The sequence below is a fragment of the Pseudonaja textilis genome, chromosome 1 (genome assembly GCF_049901715.1).
Source record: "Pseudonaja textilis isolate UNSWEBS1 chromosome 1, rPseTex1.2, whole genome shotgun sequence".
Taxonomy (NCBI): domain Eukaryota; kingdom Metazoa; phylum Chordata; class Lepidosauria; order Squamata; family Elapidae; genus Pseudonaja; species Pseudonaja textilis.
The window spans coordinates 39,409,496-39,437,204 of NC_141990.1; the positions used below are offsets into that span (position 1 = coordinate 39,409,496).

General features: G+C 39.2%; 2 protein-coding genes and 1 long non-coding RNA gene across 4 annotated transcripts in view; 2 read left to right on the forward strand and 1 right to left on the reverse strand.

Annotated features, from left to right (window-relative positions):
- The first annotated feature begins 1,366 nt into the window (after positions 1–1,366).
- LOC113433353 (neuronal PAS domain-containing protein 4-like) lies at positions 1,367–26,982 on the forward strand. Its single transcript, XM_087931830.1, has 10 exons — positions 1,367–1,481; positions 4,714–4,827; positions 11,555–11,721; positions 15,656–15,816; positions 16,238–16,343; positions 18,148–18,400; positions 20,266–20,375; positions 21,706–21,850; positions 23,360–24,300; positions 26,818–26,982. The coding sequence occupies exons 2-10, from the start codon at positions 4,718–4,720 to the stop codon at positions 26,850–26,852; spliced, it is 2,028 nt and encodes a 675-aa protein (XP_087787956.1). The 5' UTR covers positions 1,367–1,481; positions 4,714–4,717; the 3' UTR covers positions 26,853–26,982.
- Positions 18,064–27,569, reverse strand: LOC148127571 (uncharacterized). The gene is made up of 2 exons (XR_015743340.1): positions 27,438–27,569; positions 18,064–18,393 (listed from the first exon to the last, which is right to left on the reverse strand). It is a non-coding gene; the product is annotated as an uncharacterized LOC148127571 (long non-coding RNA).
- Positions 27,300–27,709, forward strand: part of RRP36 (ribosomal RNA processing 36) — a 44,726-nt gene continuing 44,316 nt past the window's right edge. Inside the window, exon 1 of one of the 2 annotated variants that reach the window (XM_026695901.2) lies at positions 27,300–27,530. The gene's annotated coding sequence lies outside the window, so the exon portion shown is untranslated. The remainder of the gene's footprint in view (positions 27,531–27,709) is intronic. The other variant, XM_087931844.1, reaches the window with a different exon arrangement.

Below are 27,709 nucleotides of genomic sequence, written 5' to 3' on the forward strand. Positions count from 1 at the left end.
TTAGCTAGAATATTCTTTTCCCTGAATATAGTTCTCTTTTTGCTGGAACAGAGATTTGAAGAGTGCTACCATGAAGGTCTTTCTGAGTCTCTGAACAGCCTTTGATATTACTGATCACAAGATATTGAAGGAGCATCTGCATGGACTGAGAGTTGGAGGCATAACATTTACAAGACTCTATTCCTATCTCTGGAGCCATCACAACAAAGTAGAATAAAGTACAATAAAGTATGGTAGTAGCTGTTTGGTCCCAAACCTCTTTAATTGGGAGGGCATATTCCTTAATAAAATACAGGACACTTCCTGAATATCTGCTTTTGAAAACCAAGTATCCATAGTCCTCCCATCTTATCTAGGATAAGCTTAAGGTTGTTGGTTTCATCTCCAGGCAATTATTGAGTACATGTTCCTGATTCAGGTGGAAAAGAGTATCATGGGTATACTCATGACACTATACATCAAGTCTCCAGTTGATCATTCTCAATGACTTTAGTGCGTCTTTTTAACATGTCTGGTTGTTTATTTAAGATTGTTGTTATTCTCTTTTAACCCTCCTGGATTTTGTGAGGGGGAGTAGAATTGAAAAACAACAACACATTGACTTGTCTACAGTTCTCTATAATTGTCCTAATCATTTTTGATACCTGAGGGAATGAACAAAACCTCACTCTTCTCTGTCTATATACAAAAGCTGACCAGAAGCAACTCAACTATGTTTCAATGTACACAATGAGAGAACTTCTACCACCACACTTGCAGATCGCAAGCCATTTTAAGGGATGCAGGGAAATAACACGAATCTGCCATGTGATTCCTCTAATATTTATGTCATTTCCCTCACAGCTTCTATTGCTGCTATAGCCATCTCATTCATCTGCATGGTAGGCCCTACTTGATAAAAGTATTTTCCTACTTTATAGGACTGTAATAAGGATTACAGAGACAGCACCCGTTAAACTTTTTCTAACAGTCCAAAAAGCTCAACTCAGCTGCTAAGTATATGATTTCATGCATCCTTCAGTTCTCTGCCTGAAAGAATGCCTTTCAGAGCCACCTCCTCCAGGGCCTCAATGCCATCAGGTCAGCATCACCAGCCACATCACTGGGATTAGAGAGCCAAAAGTGACGATAATTCTCTTCCACGAGCAGCAGCTCCCAAGCCACCCCATAACCCCAGTTCCCTGCTGAGATAACAAGCCCCTTTTAAACAGTCAGGCCTTTTCTTTATTGCTTCCCCTATCAGATTACAGGCATGCTGTATATGTGTGTGTTGAGGGGGAAAGGATGCTATTTTTAGAAGTCTGCTTTCTAAAAATAGTTCAGAGATGTTTACAATTGCGTCACAAGAGGTAATTTTATCCCCTGTTTGGCCCCATAGCCCCCCTTTTCTCACCCCCCTCCCCCAGAGGGGGTTATTATAAAAGAAAGAAAGACAGAGGATGTCGGGTCAGCAAGTTCAGACCCAGCCAGACAGCAAAGAGGTAAGAGATCCTTGGACTGAAAACAGGGTGGTGGCGATGATGGTAACACCTCAACCCCGCAAAATAAGGGTTTATCTATTATGGGTGGGTAATTTACATCATTATATTTCAAAAGCCAAGAACTGTAAGAAATTCAACTACTTTAGGTGTTGGTTTTCTTGGCTCTCTAAATAATAGGATTTAGCCAGGGGATGGCAATCATTCTAGCTTCTGCCCTACTCAGAGATGGAGTCTGTAGCTCCAAGCAATTCTGTCTCAGTTGGTCCACCCAGTGGCCAGCAGAAACATTGAAATGGTAGGATTCATTACCTATCATTCAGCACCTTGGAAGGAAGGTCATAATTTGAATCCAATGACCATCAAGTCTAGAAATTCTAACCCATAGAAGGAATAGACATTGCCTTCCTATTTATGCATCAGGAAGGGGATTCGGCTGAATCAACCCAAACTGTCACTTAGGTGGGGTAGATTGCTGCTGCTGCTGCTACTGCTGTGGGAAATATTTTGGGCCACAGTTAATTTTTGAAATGGAAAATTTTGTGGCTTAATTATGTCAGGAAGTAAAATCTTTTGTTCTTTTCCCTAATCACAGATAGGCTCCCCATGATCACTTAAATGTAAAGATGTGCTTTGTTGCCTTTTCAAATATTGTAGAGATGGCTTTTGAATTAAAAGCAACTGTATTGCTGAGCCCCAGCATAGATTAATGCTGTTCTTGAATGGTGGATTGTCTCAGAAGTACGTGATCCCTTTACCTAAGATTTCTACATATATTCCTTGTGAGAAAAACTCTTTTCCACACTTCTCAGGAGTTCAGTGTCCTTTCCCAAACTCCCAAAGTAGCCCCTCATTTTGAATTTTGATATACCAGCAATTCTGAAGTTTGAATCTGACAGAAACTTCCTCCCACCCCCATAACCTAAAACATCTAAGCAGAGAGTATCTTAGAAATATGACAATTTCTTATTCTCTTAAGAGATTGATGCTCACTAACTGCTGCTGAAAGTGTAGTGTTGGTACCAACACAATATAATAATAACTTGAATTTAATTAAAAGAACAAACAGTAACCATGCTGAAAAATCTATTGATCAATAGAGAAGAATTATACAGAAACTGTTTATATTAAATCCTGAAAAAGTAAGGCCAAATGCCAAAATGCCCCTTGGGAAGTTGTGTTTAATGTTTGTATAGCTGATTGTAGAGGGTGTACAAAAGTTACCGTTTAGCATGCTCCTTTTTGGGTATCAATCTTTTTTTCCTAACTGTCCATTCCTTTATCTTAATGGCTTTTCTCTTCATCCTCCCCCTAACATCAGCATGTCCCAAACCAATTATATCTCTCTGTAAGGCAGGAATAGAGTTGTTTTATGTATAAACCCAGAGACTGAGTTTTCAATTAGCTAAGGACAGGCAAGGAGAAGTATTAACCAGACAGATAGACAGACACACATACACACAAACAGAACAATGTGTTCGTTACAAATACTGCTCACTTGCTGCTGGTATTTATCCCTTGAGGGAGAGGGTTTTATTGATAACAATGAACATTACACTTCAGTAGTTTTAATAATAGCCATAATATTTATTTGTAGTGATGCACTTTTCAACAAGGTACATAACAGCAAGCCAATTCAAAGACAATTAAAGCATGAAAATATCAACTGCTACCAGTAAATACAAATAATTGTACAGTACAATTACAAAAGAATAACAGCATTACAATCACCAAAACAACAAAACCAGTTAAACATGAAACCTCATATCCTATCAAAACTGCTAACAAAAGAACAGAAATAAAGAATCTAAGTGGAGTAATTTTATAAGAGGCGTTATTAGCGTACTGTGTTGGGATTGTAATGTCTGGATTCACCTCCAGTATCCCAAGCTACAAATTTCCTAGTAGTAATCTCAGTACACCTACAAGTCAACAGGGTGGAGAAGGCTCACACAATCTCTATGAACTTAAATGTAGCAGGATTTATAACCGACAATTTAGTCTTGCCATAGAGGAAATTAAATGAAGATGAAACAGTATATTCCATTTGAATCAGTTGTAAATGTGCTAAATCTTTCTCCTGACATGGCTCTGAATCAGATGATTATATTTAACTAATAATTTGGAGAACATCTGTCCATCACAATGGGTGATTTACAGTGTATATTCTTCTTGTCTACAAAACTGTTCCCACTCAAACTGATTTAAATTCTGCTTCGTATCCCCTTCAACGTTCATCCCGCTAGCAGAAAGATTCTCTGTGTTAAGGGGGAGCTAGGAGAAGCACACTAACCATGACCTCTCCCCTCTGTTGCTTTGAGTGTAGAGTGTCATCCCAGATATAACTAGACAATCTGCAAGCAGTAGGGCTTCTCTGTGTGAATCGGAATCCTACAAAATCATGGTCTTTATGACACTGGAAGTCCTTTTACTCTTCTATATGTGTTGAGCAAAGCAAGGATTGGGGGTGAATAGTTACCATCAGTTTTGCTTGTCTACTGTTGTTGATTTTCCAAGAATAACAGAATAAAAGAGTTGGAAGGGACCTTGGAGGCTTTCTAGTCAAACTTCCTGCTTAAACAGGAAATCCTATTATCATTTCAGAAAAGTGATTGTCCATTTGTCTTCTTGAAAACCTCCAGTGTTGGAACACCAACAATTTTGAAGTCAAGTCATTCCATCAATTAATTGTTCTAACTGTTAGGAAAATTATCCTTAGTTCTAGGTCAGTTCTCTCTTTGATTAGTTTCCATCCATTGCTTCTTATCCTAACTTCAGGTGCTTTGGAGAATAGGTTGACTCCTTCTTCTCTGTGGCAGCCTCTTAGTTATTAGAACACTGCTATCATGTCATCTCTAGTCTTCTTTTCATTAAACTAGACATACCCAATTCCTGTGAATCATTTTTCATATGTTTTAGCTTCCAGTTCCCTGTTCAACTCTGTTATTCTTTTCTGCACTCTTTCGGGAGGCAACTTTTTATCATCTTTCCAGAACAGATTGATGGATAATCTTTGTTAACCTGGCACTAGCCAGATGTGTTGGACTACAGTTGCAATCCTCACTAATTAGTGGTCATGCCAATGGATGGGTGAGAGGAAGACTACAAATTAGGGGAGGCTCAGTATTTGAGTAAATACATGATTTGAAATGCTATTCCAGCCTTGAAGATTGTGGCTTCCTCTTGGGCAGTCTGATTATTCTCATTTGCTTCAACAATTTCTATCCTTTTGCAGAACTATGACTATATTGTGTGAAAACTGCAACAAGCCAGTCAGAAGACGAGAACGCCAGGTCTCTGCTCCTATATCTGGTCCTAAGCAGAAGCTCTGTACTCCAAGGCCTTTCAGGTCAGTGAGATGATCTTGCAATCTTTTCTTTCCACTGAGGTTTAGAAGAGGGGGAAGATGTTTGTTACAGGGTCCCAAACAGTGTTCAATTATTACGTTTTGGACACAATGAAATAGTATGAACATACTAAATCTTGGTGCCATTGTAATGTACCATTTCCAAGGGCCATGATTTGCAATGGTTCTATACTATTAATTGGTCCAAAACAGAGTTCCTGTGTTGTTAGTAAGTAGATAGAACATCCATTGTTTCCAGGACCAATTTACTCAGAGAACTATCTTTTTCATCTATTTCTTAAAAACATCTTCAGAGGCTCTATCTTCAACGTTTCTATTACTTCTCTTAATTAGAAGAGGGTAACTTTTTCAATCATGGCAACAGCCTTCATAAAATATTCCCCAACACCATCCTTTTGCCAAGATCATCAGCCAATTGAGGTCTATCACATTTAGACAGCACAAAGTTGGAGTAGATGTACATACTGTATTTTAAGCAGTTGTTTCAATACCCTACCTCTCATTTCACTTTTTAACACAGTTTTTAGAGTGTTTGTATTTTCAAATATAAATGAATATATTTTCATTTACCTAGACCTTTTATTCTTAATAGTTCCATTAAGTGCAGCATCTTTATTTTTTAAAAAGTGTTTGCTTAATTTTAGAGTGCTGTAACTGTATTATTTATTTATTTTGCCATATTTGCCATATCTTTGACATGTAAGTTATCATTCCCTTTAAATTTATTTTTATCATTATTTTTGGTGAATTGCCCAAAATAATATTAGCAGGGGACATTTAAATACCATAAAAACTGACTGTATGATATCAAGTTAGTGACACCTCTTAGTGACCACATAGATAGACACTTCTAATGATCAGTCATAAATTATGTTTAAATTTTTATTTATATCAGTTTGTTAAATGCAATTATCTGAACCAAAAACTGGTGGGCAACTGTGGGTCAACCACCCACACCCATTTTATTATTAAAATAAAATATATTCAGAATGCTTCTTATTCAGGATATCCTGTCATATCCTGTTTCCTCAAAACCCACTTCTTTGATGCCTTTAGCTGTCCACAATCAGAATATGAGGGTAGTAATTTTCTCTTGCTTTGCTTCCTTGCAAATGGGAATCAAAGGCATGGCATCATTGCTTTTGGAGAACCAAGAACTTTGGATATTGCAGAATTAACACAAGCAAAGGATTACTCTCTGGAAATTAACATGCAGATTGTATGGTCTTGCTTCAATACTTTTTCATTAAGCCTAGTCTGATTCCTAGAGGGTCAACAACCACTTCAAACCACTAAAATTATTTAGGGCTTTAAAGAACAACCTTCTATAAAATGAGCATTAGCAGTCAGTGCAACTGAAGGAGAAATGAGACCAGAATTACTGCATCTTGAAGGGTACCATTCTATACCTACTGTAATTTTGGGGGTCTTTTTAAAGGGTGCTTTCTAACTGAGAACATTGTAATAACCTAATCTGGACTACAGAAAATAGATATACGTTCCAGATAGCAAACACTTTCACAAAGCATTAATTCTGATCATTGTGAGGAAAACAGAATTCTGGTGCTAAGAGGAAGGTAAAGTAGACTTCATCAACCCTGTATGTATCGCATAAAGTTGATGTATTTTTTGCCTGTTTGATCTAATATTTTGTTACAGGAAGATGTATGGAAATGTAACAGCTTAACCAATCAGCTAAGAGGCTAAGGTGCAGCCTTGACATTAAGTCTCTAAATGAAGTAGTACCTTCTTCAAAGTAAACCTTTATGGGATCATGATAGAAGATTCTCTTCTTTCTTAAACCAGACACTGTTGTTGCTAGGATTTTTTCAGTGGCCAGATTTTTATGCCCACTAAATAAACACTGCTCATAACAGCTTTATAGGATTAGCACAGCTGTTCCAGAGCCCCTGCAAATCAATTGCTTCCTCTCTGAGAGACAAAGGCATGCCAAGTACTGAATGCCAGATGAAAAGCAGAGAGATTCAGTTATAATGGCTTCAACTTTTTAGGGCAGTGTTACTCAATCTGGTGACTTTGAGATGTGTAGACTTCAACTCCCAGAATTTCCCACCCCATGAAACTGGCAGAATGCAGTTGCTTTATAAGCTGTGGGTTGCCATGGAGAAAGGTTATGGGCTAAAATAGACAGTGCAGAAGCAAAAACATGGGACTGGTCAGACCTCTAGTGACTACTAAAGGGAATATCCTCAGGGTAGAAAGTTGACTGACTAATCGGAATTGAGTTTTGGTTTCTGTATTAACATCATCAACAATTACGTTTAAAACATCTCAAATATGTGAAGCTCTAGATATCTGTGACAGAGTAGAGGCACTTGCCTTTAGACTTATAATTATAATAATTTGCAGTGTGATCCAGGACCCAGCAAAGACCTGGATTAATTTAGTGGTGGCACAATGAGGATTAAATAAAGCTGGACTTGGGCTTCCCACATTTAACGACAACACAAAAAAAAGACCTGGCTAAAACCTTGCTGTAAAGCTGAGCTTATTAAACCTTACTAGTTCTTTTGATACTTTAAGTTATTTACCTCCAGTTCCTCACACAAATTAATGGCTGTGTGATGGTTGTCATGGGAACAGACAAAAGCAACAATACAATGGTATGTTGCATACTGAATTTTCCCACTGAGCGGCCCGTTTTGGATAACACCAAATCCTCTCAAATCAATCTGCTCCTTTTCTTGTTTCCCAAATTCTTTGCTGCTGTGGTTTCTTTATTGATCATCATTTTCTAAGGTTTTTTTTTTAAGTGTTTCCTTACAAAGAGAATTTGTAGAGAAAGTAATGAATATTTGGCTTTCTGAAATCCAGTGCTAGCTTACAACCTGGAGGAATGTTTCCTCAACTGAATTGTGGATGACTAGACAATGAGAGGCAGACAGGCCTTCTGTGCTTTTAGTCTTCATGTACATAAAAGGTAGGTAGCAGATGGTGCCCTTTTCCTGAGGCCTGTGTGAAAGCTGCAAATTGTCCAGCTCATTCACAAAAAGCTTGAGAATCCTTTTGTCCCCCTTTGTGCCTAGTTCCTCTTTTGTCAGACTCCTTTCACATCAACTGCCATGCTGCTGTTTCCAACTTGTCCAGTTTTCCAGCTTTCAGATGAAGTGGAACAAATGACTGGATCTCATTGCCAAGACAATCCTGTAGTGCTCGCTGCCTTGATCCCTAATTTGCTAAAACCTCAATAATACCAGGCAAATTACCTGGCTTCATGCATCACACTAAGCCAAATATATTTTTATTGTAGGTCACTGTATGACAAGAATGCCTTGGCAACATTTTGGGATTTTTTTGTTTGTTTTTTGCTTTGTTCTCTTCAAGCTGCACTTTAGCCACCCCTCCCCACAAAATTAAATCAGCTCCCAAGGTGCTGGCTTACTGCAAGCTATTAAAAATAGAGCTACTTTGAAGAGCCTTTGAGACATGAATGTCATCAGTATATAGATCTACGTGAGTAAGGTTGATTTGCTTGCCTTTTTGTTTTTATTTTACTTTGTTTTGCTGCATATTGATGGATATATTGTGAACCTCTGAGGACATTTCTGTTTGCAGCAGGTATAAATCCAATAATAATAAATGCTGCCCTCGTATGAGGCCCAGCCTGAGTGAGACAGCCCTGTGTCGTTCTTTGTTATGCTGCTGTTAAAGTAGCATTTTCTCCTTTATTCTTCCATTCCTTGATGACAGTCTCAAGATGTAGGTCTGTTAGCATTTGCCAGTCATTACCTGGAATTGAAGTCCGATGCCTGCAACAAGAAACCAAGCTAGATAACAGAGTAGAATAGATCCCTCCGGTAGATGGAATGGTCAGTGATTGTAAGCCAACTAAGCGGGATAGGGATCAACAATGGGACAGAAAAATCCATGCTGGTGTAGTTTTCTGCGGGATGGGAGGAAAGCAGTTCAAACCTCTTCTCTTTCTTCTGTTGAATTCATCTTCATCTGCTCTTCCCTACGCTAGGTTGGAACCCAGAAGTACCGAATGGCTTATTGGCTGTGTCCACATGATGTGTTGAACCATAAATCAGGCAATGAATTCAATGCACAAAACCCTGAAAATTGGGCAAATTGAGTAAATTGTGTTGACTGCAGGATGAGCGTATCACACAAGACCAGTCAATAAGAATCATAACGGGAGAACTTTGCCATCACGTCCATGGCAGCAACTGTTTGGGGAAAAGGAGATTTGAGTCTATGAATCATACTAAGTAAAGTGCTTTATTTGGCCTTAGCTTATTATGTTAATAAATCCAGCTAGTTTTATATTAAGTGAGCTGGCACACTCGGTCTCCTAACCAATCTGAAACCTTATTCCAGAAAAATGTGCATTATTTGAAGGTGCTGTATTTGTGCTCTGAAGCTTCTTATGAACAGCCCTAATAAATCTTACTACTGAAACCCTCTGACAGCCTTTGTCATGAATTTATTGAATCCCTTTTTACATCCATAGTGACCACAACTACACATTGTGGAAGCAATTCCCATACTGCTTTTTGTCTACTCGGAGTTTCCCACTCTGTGGTTCGTTCAAAGACTTCATGGCAACTAGTGAGAGTCTTCAAACTTTCCCCCATCACACCATTCCCCACCCCATTGAATTACACATGAGCACTAAATTTCACTGACATACTATGAGCTTGCTAGAAATGTTTAATTAAGGCACAGGGCATTTCACATGCAAAAGTCAATCTCAAAGAATAGATGTTTATGACAGTACAGAAATTATGTACTGAAAAAGCTTTGAAAGCTCTTTGCTGAACCTGAAATTTGATATATGTTTACTTTAGAGTAGGTCCTATTTAATGTAATGAATTATTTCTGAGTAAAAGATGCTTTAGATTCTGCTGTTAGGACAGTGTTAAGGAAGACTTTCATACTTTGAAGTAACCAGAATGTTTACTTTAAGGAAAGCCTTTTCAACACTTACAGGATAGGAGTTATAATTAACATTATGGTTTCATTTGTGAAAGCTGGATGACTTGCTTAAGGCCATGGAGCAAACTGATCACAGCTAAGTAGTATTTGGGGTTCTCAGACTACGGAACATTTCAAATGTTAGTGAGTCCCTTGAGGATGCTATTGAAAAGTTCTTTCTTGTACGTGGCAATTACAGTGGATACAATCATTAAAACCTGTCTCCCACCCGGTAGGTCTGTTAATGGGCAAAGCTTTCATAATACCTGGTGACAGAAACACATGGCCTATCTCTAAAACAGCTTTGTCCCAAAGGTTTAGGATGATGGTTGTCATCGTTTCATTGGCCATCCAAACTGAAGCTAATGAGCCTTGCTTATACAGAGAGAGACTCTGGGCACCTCCCAACATTTTTATCCCAGGTCCCTATTCTAAATTTTGTATTCCCCAAATCCCCTCCTCAGTTAGCTGTTTATTTGGCAGATATGTGAGAAAATTCTTAGCATGCTGATTCTGTTCTGATTTAGTTTGACTCTGATTTACAGTTTAAATTAACTAAGGTAAGATAATTTTAAGTATTACTTCAGGGCTACCTTTAATATTAGGTACAATGATGCAGGCAACTCAAGCAGCTGATGATAGAAGCCAAGGAGTAGTTATATGCCTGTTGTTTCCTGAGGCAATGGGTTGTTTGAACACATGGGAAGGTTGCAAATGGGCATGGGAGAGCAAATAAAAGCCTTACTAGATCCAAATAAAGATAGATATTTCTCTTGAAAGCTTTTCCCAAGTCATGAAGATTTGAGTGTATTCTTCTTAGCATAGAATAACAGAATTGGAAGGGACCTTGGAGGTCTTCTACTCCAATCCCCTGCTTAGGCAGGAAACCCTACACCACTTCAGACAAATGGTTGTCCGATCTCTTCTTAAAAACTTCCAGTGTTGGAAGATCCACAGCTTCTGGAGGCAAGTTGTTCCACCGATTAATTGTTCTGTCAGGAAATTTCTCCTTAGTTCTAACTTGCTTCTCTCCTTAGTTAGTTTCCACCCATTGCTTTTTATCCTGTCCTCAGGTGCTTTGGAGAATAGCTTGACTCCCTCTTCTTCTTTGTGGCAGTCCCTGAGAGATTGGAACACTTCTATCATGTCACTCCTAGTCCTTCTTTTAATCAAACTAGACATACCCGGTTCCTGCAATCTATGTACACAGTTTCTCCACTTTTCCCGTTATCTTTCCTGTCTCTCTTTAATGACTCAGCCTACCACCACCCCCAAAAAGAAACAAAGTGTCACTGAAAGATGACAAAATAGTTTTGAGATGGAAAACATGCTTTTGGAATTTCCCCCCTTCAATCCTACATAATGATATAGTTATGTGAGACCTATGTTACCAGACAAAGTACCAGTCATAAGATCATCATGTCATCCCAAAAGGGAAATCCATTGGGAAGAATGGAATAATGTCCAAATAAATGTGCTTAGAGGTATGTGCACGTTCATAATGTGTAAACTGCAGAGGCTGACCATGCTAAATCAGATCCTATAATCCAATATTTCTGAATCTCAGTAATTGTGCAAGTTATGTGAACTTCAACTCCCAGAATTCCCCAGTCAGCATTTGGAATTCTGGGAATTGAAGTCCACACATCTTAAAGCTTCTGAAATTAAGAAATGTTTCTCTAATCTACTATGAGACTCAGGAAACATATTTTAAAGGTTTGGAAATAGGAGAGGAACAAATGTGTATGGCTCATATTTTGCACTCTTGCAGATCCACAAAAGGTGCCTCCAAGGCTCGTCGGGATCAGATCAATGTGGAGCTGCAGACTCTTCGGTCTCTTTTGCCCATCTCAGAACAAGAGAAGGAACAACTTTCATATCTCCACACCATGGCTCTGGTCTGCTTCCATATACGAGAGACTCAACTTTTTAATTCTGGTAAAAGAAAAATCCCAAGTCTTTCTGTAACTTGTTTAGTGAATGCCAGCTCACTAGCCATAATCAATCATATTTCTCTAAACATCATTTGACTTTCCTATAAAAATTTGATTAACTGCAGGAAGAAACTAATGTTCAATGGAATACATACCATATCATATTGTACAGTTTTTCACATAGGTAGAGACATATATTGAGATGTGACTAGGAATCACAGAAGCAGTTTGCTGGTCTGTATTTAGAAACATAGCTAAGATTATGAAGGGTTCATGTCAGAGGTGGTATTCAGCAGGTGCTGGCCAGTTCTGGAGAACCGGTAGCGGAAATTTTGAGTAGTTCAGAGAACTGGCAAAGACCTTCTCTGACTGGAGATTTTACAGTATCCTTCCCCTGCCACGTCCACCAAGCCACACCCACAGAACCAGTAGTAAAAAAGTTTGAATTCCACCACTGGTTCATGTGTTGATTTTGTTTGTGGGAATAGAAGGGAGTACTGACTACGATGAATGTGAATGTACTTTGGGAATTACAGGTAAGTAAAGAAGTCATCACTGCTCCTCAAAATAGAAAGTAGTGAGTCATCACTTCTTTCAAACTATTATTACCATGTAAAATCCTCCCATTTCTGTTTAAGAGTCTCGATCTATCTCATTTCCCACAGAATTTAGATCTGTATTTGAAAATGTTCACCTGCAGACAAGAAAACCAGAAAAGTGCGGAGATATTTGTACTCAAATCTTCTGCTGGCCAATCCACATCTGTTTTGTATGTATCTTACAAGTTCCCTAAACTGTAGGCGGTTTTCTCTTGGCTTCACACAATGAAATCTGCACTAGCAATAACACTCAGACTTATATACCACTTCATAATGTTTTACAGCCCTCTCTAAGGGGTTTACAGAATCAGCAATATTGCCCCCAACAATAGGAGTCCTTATTTTACTGATCTCCAAAGGATAGGAGGATGGGTCAAACTTGACCAGGTCAGGGTTGAACTACTGGCAGTCAGCAGTGTTAGCCGCAATTACACTGCATTCTAACCATTGTGCCACCGCAGCTCATTATCTCAGATTGCACAGTTCTTGCATATGGAATGTGCCTAAGACACCCACTCCTTTTCATTTCTGTTTCCTAGACAGGTTTCCTTCCATTTTGGGTGTGTGTGTGAAGTTTTTTTGGGGAGGGGGCATATCTAAGTATAGGCATGCACTTTATCCCAATTGAAACTTAATCTAAGCAAAATCAGCTAGTTTCTTGATTCTACCATCTTTTGTAGTTCTCTTGGAGCAACAATTTGATAAGTATTTTCTTCAAACTTCACCCCATGTTTTTGGTAGTTCTGCCCCCAAATGCCTGTAAGTCTGCATGTTAATTTAGAATGCTAATCTTTTCTGCCTGCCACATGTTGCCCCAAGTATAGTATAGTAACAGCTGTGACTAATCTATAGCACAGTCACTTGACTCCTATTTTATTAAGTTTTCTGGAAGTGTAACCTGATCCAAAGAGATCCCAAAGTACCAAGTCTGCATTAGATGTCCTGGGATCTAATTATTCATATGGGATCAAAAGGAACCAATATTTATCTAAGCTAATATTTTTAATCTTATAATTCCTTGTGATTCCTTGTCATTTTATCACAACTGATAACTAAAGCAGTTGTATATCAGCTGCATCTGTTGTAAACTGAGAAGATTTGTATTTGTACTGCACTGGGAATCAAATCCCCTCCCTACCTATGATTTTCTGCTTTGCCATGGCTATAAAAGGATACAGTTAACCTGACATTATGCAAACCTTAACAGTGGCATTTGCAGTGGGGTTTTTCCATTTGACAAAATAATAGTGTCTATTGTGTTGTGATCTAAACCCTCCTTTGCCTGTACAGTATCTTGCCTGTTTTCACTATTTCCTCTGTTTCCATATGGACATTTCTATTCTCTAAATCTGTTTGGTGAAGGAGCCTCCAAACTGCACTTATCTGTAGGCTCTTCCTTACAACATATGAAGTAAACTGTCTTAAACAATATATTTCATTCCAGACCTTAACCTCAGGACTAGATATATATGACTCCAGGGAGAAACAACTAGTAGGCTCTGGATTGCAAGTATGCCTAATGAATCTTCTGCAATTCCCTGAGAATTCCACACCCATTCCATACCTCAAACGCTTCACTGACTAGGAAATTAAAAGGAAGAGATTTTTTAACATGTTTTTTTTCCCTCCACTTTTACATCATAGCTCCATCTACTTCTACAGTTGAGGGCTGATTTCTGGCTGCAAAACCAAATGACTTGCAACAATTGGCTAGTAACAATGTTCCTGCTATAAATCCTTCGGAGGGTTTAAAACTCTTCGTACATATTTTTGAGAGCAGTATTTGTTATTCCAAAGAGAGCTCCTTGTGGTCTTCTTATTATTTTTTTTATGGTTTTAAGTCGGTCTTTCCAATATCACATGTACATCCTACTTACTATAAGTTTGCACTTGCAATTTAAATATATGTGTATGTATGATCAGAAAATGAAAATAGAGAAAAGATTGATTCCATGTGTTACTAATGTTTGGTGCTGATTTAAAAAAAACCATCTTCAATTAATTTCAAACATGGATCTGCATTGTGTATAATTTGCATCCTTATTTGTGCTTAAGGGAAGCATAGAATAAGCCATAAAAAGCAGCCATGCTGTATGCAACAGCTGGCATTATCAACTCCTACATATTTTCCATCATGTCTTGCTTTCCCAAAGGTGTCTTTTACCTGAAGAGCTTTTTCTGTATCCCTTATTTCTTTTTTTTCTGTTGAGGATCAGAGCATAAAACAACATGCCTTTGGTTGTATTTTACATTTTTCTGATATCTATACTTTTGCAGTACCCTTAGATAAAAAGAGAAAGTGAAAGATATAATGACCTACATATTCTGTCATAATTATGTTCAAAGATGAGCAGGCTCTGTTTTGCACAGTGCATTTCCTGAAACAATATCTTTCCTATCTATAATATGAGGGAAGAGGTCATCTGGCAGAAAACAAACCAGACTTGCATCAGTTTCATTACAACTTGATCCTGTGGGAGAAAAATTCACTGTAATAGTTCAATTAGTAAAACTGACTAGACAGCTGATGACCTATTGAGTCATCCTTTCAGGGAAATTTCCTTCCTAAACAGAGAAACAGAATGACCATTTTTGGCTGGGCCAAAAAAAAAAAAAAAAAAGTAGGAGCAGGACTTCCAACTTTTTGCTGTATTCCCCATTGATTTTGCTTTTGAGAACCTGGCAAAGAGCATCAGAAATCACGATCATACGATAAATGTGGTGACAATGCAGTGGCTACTTATTTGTGAACGCAACTGGTGTGAAAATCCTTGAAATTTCAATTACACAGAGTAATGAATCCTGAATTTAGTACACATTGTTTATGTTAGAGGATTTCAGAAACCTTGATTCAAAATTTTTTGCTGGATCCAATTTGAATCACTCCCCGGGACCAAAAGTTTATTTTTCCAAGCTTTCAGGCTCCCGCTGGAACCCATCATCAGGAACTTCTCTCTCCCAAGGATATGTAAACTGGTCTGTTCTACGCTTGTATTTATATGGTTCCTGGTTGTGTATAGCTTGTAGTTGTTAATTGGCATGTTGATGGCTGACGATTAAGTTTTTTATTGTTGTTTCCTTGTTCTACCACACCCTCACCTTCTAAGTACCTGATAAACTGGTAATAAATCAGCACTTTTATTGACTGACAAGGGACCCAATTCCCAGGCTTCAATCATTTTTCTGGCTATTTTTTCCCTGCTCCACCAACAATCATAGTAGCTGTGAAACTGAATGCATTTCCTTGTATATACAAGAGCAGGAAATCATTGCTTTGTTCTATGTAGAGTTTTACCCAATGATGTGTAGAACCCATGTACTATTCTCTTGTTTTCCCAGGCTCACGTGAAATGACATCTGAAGAACCACTTTTTGCTGCAGCTGCTATTGTAGATCCAGAACTGATGCATTCACTTTCGGGGTTCATTCTAGCTCTCACTGCAAAGGGCAAATTGGCCTTTGTCTCTGAGAATGTACCACATTTCCTTGGGTTTTCTGTGGTAAGCATCAATATTACAGAAGGTGAGGCACCCCCAAATGCCTTGTACTCAGCATGGACATTAGAGAGTAGATTTGGCAGGAATATAATGGCGTTTCAATTCTGCTGCTAGTCCATTTCCTGTAATAGCAGTTTAAGATTGAAGGTAAGAACCTTTCTAGCGTAGCTGCTCAATATTCTTTTAAACACAAATGGTTCAGTTTTTGGCATACAAACTACGTTTGCTATTCTTAGCAACTATTTAAATGTTAGAGCTTCATTTGCTTAAAACCCTGAAGCTTTTGTTAGAACCCTGCAGGATCCAAATATCCTTTTAAAAATGCCTAACTTCCAGGACCATATTTTCATGCTGAAATAGCATTTATTCCTAAGACATTCGTAGAGCAAAAGGTCATTGTTTTATCATATATATTTTTTTCTAGGTAGAACTCTTAGCACAAGGCAACTCCATCTTTGACCTCCTGAACAGCACAGCAAGCCGGATCATGCAAGAAAAACTCCTCTTTGCCCATCAGCATCCAGGCACCGGTGAGGACAAGAAGGGATTGGCAAAAGGTCTTTCCAGCTAGGGGGCAACTGAATCTTTTTCTGACAGCCATTTTTTTCTAATTACTGAGTTCAAATACTCTCCATCTATTCTAGAGTTGGCAAAAAACAATGCTGGCATAACATTTGCATTGCTGCTACTGCTGCACCAGTTCTGAGTCTTGATCTACGTGTTACACTAATAATATGTGTAATTCTGACTCAGCACTGGAATCCCTAAATTTTTCCAGGTAGTGGCAAGCAATTTAGGGATGAATCGCTAACTCACACTGAACCCTACTTCCTTCTTTGCTTGTGTAAGGCAAAGGGAGTCTTGCCTAGAATAAGTGGGAATACATTTTGATAGGGCCCCTGCCTTGCCTGCACAGGGCTGGCTTTAGGCTAAGGCTGAGTAGACACTGGCCTAGGGCACCACAACCAAAACCATCTCTCCTTCTAAATCCTTCTAAAAATGCAAGTCTTTGTACTGGTGGGGAAGTTGATATGGTCTAGGAGTGCCAAACATCCTTGAGCCAGCACTAGTTTGGGATGTTAGTTCATTTATCATATTAGGAGTTTTGAGAACCCTGTAGTTGGTCTATGGATCCAAACTGAGGATTATTAACTTAATCTGGTCCAACAAACTGTACCACTATTTTTGTTTGAAGATTCTTCAGTCTTTAAGGACATATTTAAAAGATGCAGCTTCCTCTCCTTTCCAGCCTACAGCAGAAGACAGTTATCTTGAGGATTTATTGATATAGAAATAGGCCACCTTCTCCTCAGACCCAGCCCTGTTACTGAGTGCAAAATGGTGGATATTTTTCCTACAAGTTGAAAAAACCTCTGATGATTGCATGTAAACATCTCTACAATAAACTACTGGTATTATTTCCGATGCATATCTATATTTAATCATGGTGTCTATAGGAAAGACAAATATTAATTAGGGTTGTTGTCTTGTTCAAATGAAGAGGAGAAATCTGCTAAATTTTCTCCATTGTAGGTATTCTCCCATTCAGAAATTTTATTTCTATATTTTTGTGTTCCTATAGAGAAAAAGTTATGGATATCAGAATTTCATGCTGTTAGAAAGGGGAGAATACAACTGCAGCTGGGGCAATAAGGCGGCATTTTAAACGTTTTTCAATGTACTGCATTATAATACAAGCAGAAATAGAAAAATAAAAATATTAACAGGGACCTGTAAATAACTTGCAGTATTTTTCCTATTAAGTTACTACTGTAGTTAAAAACTATTAATCCTGTTTCAGTTTTTAAGTTCCTTTAAAAAAAGTTATGCTAATTTGCAGCATAATCTCACCCAGAGCCATATATACTGTATGAAATGGGTGACTATATAAATTTGAATAATAAATAATTTAAAATCACAAAAATTTGGAGCCACACCTTTCTGTAATTATTTTTTCTTCTCTGGGCCAACAGTTTGAATGTATCATTTTTCTTGGAAAAATATGTACTGCATATAAGTATGCTATTCAGTAACCAGAATTATAAAGACTGTGGATAAAGTGAGATGCATAGAATTATAGTAAAATTGAGAACTAATTGGAAAAATATCATAACCTGTTCTTAAGCTGTCAGCCATGAATGTGAGCAGAAAGGCTCAGCTGATAACTTATGCTAAGTTGTAACTTATTTATTGAATAGTCTATGATTGAGTTCACACAACACATTAAATAAAAAACAAATCACACAACAGTTTACATGATTACACTTTATTCTGTATTGCAAATTTCAATCTGATATTAAATTGCAAGTTATTCTTCTTCATTTTATTCTGCAGAAATTGAGTTCATCGTTGAAATGCGTACTTCAAGAGCCTTTCGGGTTAAGTATGGAAGGAACCGTCCAATAGTCATGCGGGGCAGATTCGTCCCACTCGACACACAGTGGACATCCGCCTCTCCTGCTCTGACGTTTGTTGCTTTCTGTGCTCCTGTCCCTCATGTGGTTGAAGAAGGAGGCAACAGGTCCCAGATCTCCACCTTCCAGAGCCAGCATACATTAGATATGAAGATTGCTGAAATGACTGAAAAGTAAGGCCAAAATTTGTGTGTGTGCATCTATCTGAAGATGATATGGATAAAATTGCCAAATGTCCAGAAAAGGGAAATCTGCCTTAAAATTATATGTTTTAGCTTGCATTCATTAGCAGGTAAAGTTTTCTGTAGCATGAAGTCCTGGTAATACACGATGATTACTAAGTGTAAAACCCATAGGAATCAAGGCTAAATATAGTACAGGTAGTTGTTGATTTATATCGGTAATTGAGCCCACAATTTCACTCATAAGTTGTGATGGTTATAAAGTAGGTCACCATGTGATCACACCCAATTTTATGATCTTTTTAATGGTGGTTGTTTAACAAACCCATTGGCTGGTATGGGGTATTTTTTTGCTGGAGACTGGAAGTAAACATGGCAAAAATGTTGTAAATAGCAGTTAGATGATGTGGGGCACTGCAAACAGCTATAAAGATCCAGGGTGGCACAGTGGTTAGAATGCAATATTGCAGGCTAATTCTGCCAACTGACAGCAATTTGATTCTCACTGGCTCAAGGTTGAATCAGCTTTCCATTCTTCTGAGGTCGGTAAAATGAGGACGCAGATTGTTGGGGGCAAATATGCTGACTTTAATAAATTGCTTAGAGAGGGCTGTAAATAAGTGAAGCAGTATATAAGTCTAAGTGCTATTGCTATAAATGACGGTTGGTTGCTGAGCACCCAAAGTGTGGTCATGTGATTTTAGGGGGCAGATATCAAAACTTTGAATCTAGATGGCAAACTTTTTTCGGCTCCTGTGCTGATAATTGCGTGGGCGCTCATGTGCTTGCGTGCCAGCACCCAGAAGGCAATGTGTGCTGCCTCCCTGCGCATGTGCGTGAGATCCCCCGCCGTGCGCATGTCTCTGCGCCTGCGTGCACGATGCCGCTGCTGTGCGCCATGCATCCGCGCATGCGTGCACGATCACACACACCGCCACGCATCTACATGCAATCACCCCTCCACGCACCATGCATCTGTGTGTGTGATCACCCCCCTGCGCTATGCATTGGCACATGCATGCATGACCCCAGCGCATGCTGTGCGTTTCTGCGCATGCGCACGTTTCCCTTTCCCCCTGCCCCCCCACGCATGCGTGCCAGATACCCGACAATCAGCTGTAAGGTGGTGGTGCGCACACATGCATAGTGGGACTCTTCCAGGCGAGCTCTCGGGTGCCGGGGGAAATGGCTCGGTGTGCCACTTCCAGTACGCGTGCCATAGGTTTCACCATCATGGATCTAGGTTGTAAATCTGGTTTTGGGGGTCTGCCACAACTTTGAACACTTGCTAAGTGACTGGTCACAAGTAAAGGACTATGTGTAAAGAGTTGGAAATTCTATTCTGAATACATGTAGTCCTCGACTTACAACAGTTTATTTAGTGACCATTCAAAGTTACAACAGCAGTGAAAAAATTGACTTATGACTGTTTTTCACACTTACAAGTGTTGCAGCATTCCCATGGTCACATGATCAAAATTCGGATGCTTGGCAACTGGTTGCTATTTATGACAGTGGCAGTGTCCCAGAATCATGGGATCCCCTTCTGACAAGACAAGTCAATGAGGAAGCCAGATTCACTTAACCATGTTACTAATTTAATAACCACAGTGATTCACTTAACAAATACAGCAAGAAAAATCGTAAAATGGGGCAAAACTCACTTAACAAATTTGTCCCTTGGCAACATACATTCTGGACTCAATATTGTGGCCGAACTTCGAGGACTACCTGTCATAAATTTTCTAACAATAAATATAACGAGATGTTTATCATAATTTCCCATTTCACAATAGAAATCTCACAAGGATATTATTTATTAAATTATGTGATATGTGTTTTTTTTCTCAATTCAGTGTTATTTATCACCTTGGTTATAAGAAAGAAGAATTAATTGGTCAGTCCTGGTATTGTCTCCTGCATCCCGAAGATACTGAAAGAGGAGCAGAGATGCACAGAAACCTGAGTGAGTACTGCACCCGGGACAGACCAATATTCTTCGTTGGAATCTGGCGAAGGAACGATTGCACATTTCTGCTGTATCATAAGTATTTCCAACGAGCAACTTACAGCAGTTTTTACATGGGCCATTAAAAATCCCATTATTCCTAATAATTTATATTATCTGAAGACAGCGGGAATCGTTATTCAATAACATGTTCTTTGTTAACTATTGGACAATGTCCCTTTATTCTGTTCATTAATTTGTAAACCATCAAGGAAACACAACTGTTACAAATAAATAATAGCATTTCTGAGTGGGTTGCAAATTAAAAGCATGTACATGAGGCCAATAAAATGGTGATAATAGAACAGGTCCTATAAAAACAAAATAAAGCTAGCTGTGCAATAGTACATAATAAAACCAGCAATCTTTCTCAGCCAGTTATCTTCAAGGATATTGGACTCCCATTATATATGGCCAGGATGATCAGCCATACAGCCAAGACTTTGGGTAGTTTAATTCAATCTCAATATTTTGAAGAATTGCTCTAGACTAGTATTTCTGAAACACGGAAACTTTAAGATGTGAGGACTTCAACTCCCAGTAGCAAGGCTGAGGAATACTGAGAGCTGAAGTCCCCACATCTTAAAGTTGCCAAGTGTGAAAAACGTAGCTCTAGACTACCCTCCAGTTGCTTTGTTCATAATTGTTAAGTTTGTAAATATCTGGTTCCCGCTTCCATCCCTGCTATGTCTACCTAGTTGTAAATGTTAAGACCTTCACAACATTTCTCAATTCTGCACAACATTTGAGGTGATATTAACAGATTAACAGAGTTTGAAAGGACCTTGTAGGTCATCTAGTCCAACCCCCCCCCCCCTTCAGCAGGAGACCCTACACCATTTGCTATGTTAGTAACCGTCTCAACAGAAATCTGGACATAACAAAATGACAATCTTTCATACAAATTACAAGTCACGCTGTCCAAATAATCTTAGGCATAAATCAGATTCAGTATTTATATGTGGAATTTCTATCACTGGCTTGCCCTAATGAGTTGTAATTATTACAGAAAAAATATGTGAACTGATGTGAGAACTTAGAAAAGGTGTATCTAAATGCTACGTATCATCACTGCAGTCATACCAAATTCCAATCCAAGTATGTTTTGGAAGTCTTAAAAGATACGTATTTAGGATCCATAGTTAATAAACACCTTTTATAATCCTTGTGAATATAGAGAAATGGAAGACATTTCACTTAATCCAGGCTCCTTTCTTCTTTCTTCCCGTTAGGTTCATCTTGCTACATTTAGATAGCTTAGCTGGGTATTCATTTTTCATGTTTATAGTTTCAGGGCAGAGCACTGGGAAACATAGTCATGATGTAATCATACGTTTACGCTGCAAGGACCTGAGTTGGGTCTGGGTGCAAGTCACTGCACTGAGGGAGAATGGAAAAGGAAAGCTGATCACTTGCACAAACCACATCCTCAGGTAAAACATTGACAGCTCAAGTGAAGTTTACGAGTACTTCTGGACCAGGACTGAGTTCACACATTGTTCTAAACCATAATATGGTTTGTTTCATTTGTGGGTTGAATATTGCATAAACTCACCTACTTGTGGTTGAGTTACATATGCCATGTGAACTGCTATTAGTTGTTTAGAGTGAAATCGTTGCATCAATCACCTGCCTCATAATACCATCCAGTCATTGGCATTCTGTATATCCCCGTAGTTTGCTGAATAACCCACAATTGACTGGTTTCATATATTTGTGTGAAGTCTTAAACCATGATTTACAAAACACAGTAGCTGACACAACTAAGCCATAAATGAACCACATTATGGCTTAGCAAGATGTAGAGACTTGCACACTATTTGTAAATCATGGTTTTGAGTTGAACATAAAGTATGAATCTGTTAGTTGTGGCTCATTCTAGAAAAAGTATAGGATGACAATAATTGAATGACAAGCTAATATATTACTAAAAATTCCCCACTAGAGCATTTGCTGCTTTCCTGATCCTTTTCATTTTCTCCAGGTCTGCTGGAGGAAGGCATCTGGCAGAAATAAGATGGGTGGTTAAAAGTAATGGGCGAAAAAAGCAATAACTCTGTTGAAGGAAGCAAAGACATCTATGATTTCTGGTCTGCAATCCGTTTATGTCTGCAATGTCTGTTTAGAGACATCTAATCTAACACAGAAGTACATGCTATCACAAATGTCATTATCTGTGTGAAAGATTTTTATATGGAAAGTTTGGATAAAAGTGATATAAGTGATTTTTCTCAAGAGTTTGTAAAAACAACAAGCGCTACCTAAAACAAAGATAAGCATATTAAGCAGTTCTGTCTACCATAGTTCTCCTAATCATACTCTGTATCAAAAAAGCCATTCTTATCAAGAGCTCCATTGCCTATATTAATTAACTGAAAAACTCCTATCAATCTAGTTTGATCTGTGATGACTCCATGGAGAGAGACATAGACAGATACAGGGAGAGAATGAGGAGGAGCGGGAATGAGTGAGTAAGAGAGAGGTCTTATACAAACCATCAGAATGTTTTCTAATGTAGACTATGCTTTCTCAGCCCGATTTTCTTCAGGCGTTTTTAAACTACAGTTTCTAAATCTTCCAGTTAATTGTCCCTACACAATTATAATTGCTGAAGGAACTGTCACATCACATCAAAATCTTTTCTGCAAGTGATGCTTGAATTTAATTTTTAGGCTCCTTATTTTTCTCCTGACACATTGCTTATGTTTGCAATCTGGATTAGCTCAGTGTTACATTGGTTTTACAAATGGCTTCTTTTGCTTCCTATACTGCATTATTAACGTTCATAATGACATTTGGGGCTGTGAAAATGCCCTGAAGCTTGTAGTTCAGTTTTCTTACTTATGATAAAAAAAGCTACATTTAGCCTCATTGACGAAGCCTGTGACTCTGTGTGATTTCCAGTGATGCTTGACCCCATGGAACTGTTTACATTCTCACAGGGACAAAGAAGCTCTCCACATCCAGAGCCAAGACTCCACACCTAGAGGTGTTTCTCCAGCTTCCTCCAAACGAAGCTATTGTTCTGGAAACACACTGCAGCCGTTGAAGCCAAATGAAGCCAACTTTATCTTTCAAGAGCCAGGTCCAGTCAGGGAAGGGGCACTTGAATATTCTTCTTCTCAACTTCCAGAGGCTTCTAATGTAAAAATGCTTCCTGCTCCTCTTCAATCTCCATTTCCAATCAGTCTGGCTGTCCCTAGCATGAAGACTGAAGCCGTCAGTGTGGAGTTGTCTCAAGAAACCCACTTTCCTTTTCTTTCTGCTGAAGGGCACGAGTGTCTCTCATGCCCAGAAAGAGAGGATAGGCTGACCTCTTGCAACCCTGGTGGTCTCTGCTCACCAGAATACACATTTTCCTCTGACAGCAGCTTTTCTGTAGATTTTTCTCCTTTATTTGCAGAAAGGCCATCTCTAGGATTGTTTCCAACAATGAACGTGAGCCCTGATTCAGACAGATGGGCCATCAGTATGCTAGCTGATCAAATCTACTCCCTGGCTGAAGTCTTCTCTCAATACACCAAGCAAAGGTCTCAGGAATCTCTTGGCGTTCCCTGGCCTGGGCATCCTGCTGAGGCTGCCCCTCTAGTGGCAAGACAGGACATGGGGACTAATGGAGCCATTGACTTTTCAGAAGAAACATCAGTGGATGAAGAAACCATCACCAGTATTTTAAACAACTTCTCAGATCACGATGCCCAGAACCAAAGCAGTTTTGAACAGAGACCAACAGGCCATTTTCACTTAGCAAATACCCAGTTGCAGCTTTCTATGTCCCAGACTCTTGTGCCAGAAACAACTCCTTTGTCTTTCTCTGTATCATCTGACTTTGATCTGCCTGATTTCCAGTGGGATGGGAAATTCTATAACATGCATCAGCAAGGTATGGCTCCCCTGTTATCACAGTAGTACCATTTAAAAAGAATACCATCACTGAAGTAATACGATCCTACACAGACTTTATCATGTTTGACTAGCATCTGATTGGTTGGGTTTTTTTTTAATGAAATCTACCATGTGTATTCTATCTCGCTGTGTGTACACACACACACACACCACTGCTTTCTTTTAGGGTAAACAATATTATGCAAAAATGAAGAAAAAGAATATGTGATAGTAAGTCAAAGAATTTAACAGTTATAAGAGAAGAAAAAGAATGGGGAACAGAACTTATCACTTATTCAGTGAAGATTTCTACATTTTTACACATTCTCAACCATCAACATGACACTGGTTCATACCTTTTTAAATGCTCATACTTTCAGTCTTAATCACTTCAAAACTTTCCTGCAGTTCTATTCCACAAATTCAGATTATCTTCATTCAGATTACTACATTATTTCCCTTTTACAAGTTAATACAGTATATTTTTTTCATTTCATTAAATCATGTTATCATTTGTCTTACATCCCAAATCAGTCTTCCTTATGCCATAGTCTTCACCACGTAGACCCATAGATGTTGATTTTTACTGCCCATCATAGACTCTTGATTAATAGAGTCTATCATATAATGCTTTTAATAAGATAACATGCAGATTAAGTTTCCAGACTTAATCATACCCATTTCACATTGAACATTCCCTGCTCATAGTAAGAACAGTTTGTTTGTTTTTAATTATTTACTTGTATCTGACACTTGGTGACTCTATAGGCAAGCGTTCTCCATGCTATCTTGTCAAGCACAGCTTCTTTCAATTGTTATATGTTCAACTTTGTATCAGATTTGATGTTATGAAGCCAGCATGTTGTTTCCTTGCCCCTTCTTTGTCCACTAACTATTCCTAAACATCTCTAATGAATGTGCATGCATAATATGGCCAATATACTTTAATAATACCATAAGAATACCGTAAAAACAGTATTAGGCAATTTTGGTCTATTTAGCACAACATGTTCATATTACTTTAAGCAAGAGGGATCTCTATTCGAAGCACTATCTTACAAGTGAACACGCTGTTGCCTGCATCTTATGATGTAGGGGGGTCATATACAGTATAAATAATGCACATCCAGGATTCTCCCCCATTCTTGGAGAAGACATTGTAGCTACATGCTGTCAAACAATCACTGTGGTCTGTAAATCATGGTTTATTTCAGGAAATGCGCAACCTGAAGCCTAAGGTTGCAGGCAGCTCATGAGTTCACCCCCAACTTTTTTCTTTTTCTTTTGCATTCCTTGGAACAATTTACGAACACGGTGGCCAAAACCTGGTATCATTTCAGGCATTTTACAGAATAAAATTCAAACATTAAAGTCCAACGTAGGGTTAATATAATTTATAAGCAAGCAAAACCTTGAAATTTCCCCTCCCAGAATTCTATATCTGTTTATTTTGTACAAGTCACAATTCTACAGATATATTTATAGAGCCAGTTTCAGGTGGATTATTTATCTCACCCAGCAACCTGTCACTTTCATTTGCCTGAAAATCTGATAAGATCCAAATGAGAAGAAGTAAGGATAGAATTATTCTAACTGGTTATGATATAAACTACCCAGTCTTTGGATTGGGTAGTGTATAAACGTGTGAAAATAAAGGTATATGTATATTGAAAAAGAGATTTCTCCCCCATTCTTGGAGAAAGACATTGTAGCTACATGCTGTCAAATAAAACATTGCTTAGGTTTGTTAGATGACACTTCTGGAGAGAACACAGTGGGTCCTGAACTGAGAGGATTTGCCATGGTACTTCGCTGCAGCAAAACTCATAAGAGCTTATGACAGGTTAAAACTCTGCCAGCATATTCTCCCTAAGATTTTGTTGCAAGCAAGTTGCATCTTTGGTCATGCAGGGTTGATTTTTAGAAATAGGAGAAATCAGTATTTTGCTGAAAGAATGCCTCTAAGATATGCCTGAGAAGAAATTAGGGACTCATAGGAATACAGGTTCAAAGTTCATTTGAAGTTACAACGGCACTGAAAAAAGTGACTTATAACCATTCTTCATACTTATATGAAGAAGAAAAGTGACTTATGACCATTGCAGCATCCCCCTGGTCATGTGATTTACATTTGGGCGCTTGACAACTGATTCCTATTTATGGCAGCTGCCGTGTCCTTGGGTCATGTGATCCCATTTTGCGACCTTCTGGCAAGCAAAGTCAATGAGGAAGCCAGATTCACTTAACAATGGTGTTACTAATGAAACCACCACAGCGGTAACACTTAAGAAATGTGGCAAGACACGTCTTAACATGGGGGGGGGGGACTCAAGTTAACGAAATGTCTCACTTAGCAACATAAATTTTGGGCTCAATTGGGGTGGTAAGTCGAGGACGAGCTGTATTCCACCCCCACCCACCCCAATCACGTTCCCAACCTCAGGTTCGAAGGGGAAGAAAAAAATCTCTGTGGACTGAACAAGCTGCCCTTTCCTATTCTTCTTCCACTCCACAGGGATCCGGTCGGAGGAAGCCGCCCCCTTCTCTTGAGACCCTTCGGCGATTGCAAATTCAAGCGATTGCAAATCAGCCAGGCGCGGTCCCACCGATTTCAGTTGATATCAGCAGTGATGGTGGTGCACAACTCAGAGGAACGGAACTCCTCTGGCCCCGGGGCAAGGATGGAAGGGAATTGGCCTCCAATCAAGCCACTGGTAGCCGAACTAGCCGAATGACTGTGCTGTGTATGCTGCGGAGAGCAAACCGAAATGACTGTGGCTTAACTACTGCCGAGACCAAATGGCCGACGGCGGAGTTTGTTGCGGGGTGGGGGGGGAGGAGCGGGCTGGCCCAGTTGTTTGTAAATAAAGGCGTTATTGGAAAACTTTCCCAAGCTCTTTCTGTTTGCCCCGGTGACGTCAAGAGGAAGGCGGGGTGGATCCGGGGTAGGTTGCTTCTCTTCGGAAAACTCCTCCCGCCCTCCCCATCCGGAATTGTGGTTTCCAGGAGCGCATGCGCAATTGGCTGACTCACAGGCCTCCCGCTCTTTGTGACTTCCGCGAGTGTGCAGCCTCCCACCCCCTCCTGCCGTGCCGTTGCCAAGAAACGGAAAGGAGCTGTGGCGGCGTGACCTACCGGCAGGCTGGAGTAGATCGTGGAGGCAGGCCGGGGAGAGGGACGGAGTGTATGTTCGTGTGGGCATCAGCGTGGGCAGCCCGTCACAGGCAGGTAGAACTCGTGTTTAACAGCGCATCCCCCACCCACCCCCAATGTTCGCATATCCTTTCCTAGAGTCTGCCTCTTCCGGTGGATGCTTAACTCCTCTCGAATGGATATCACTCGTCTAACATTTGAGCCATGCAAAATTGGCTGCCTGATAGGAATTGATTGATACTTTGGAAACTGAA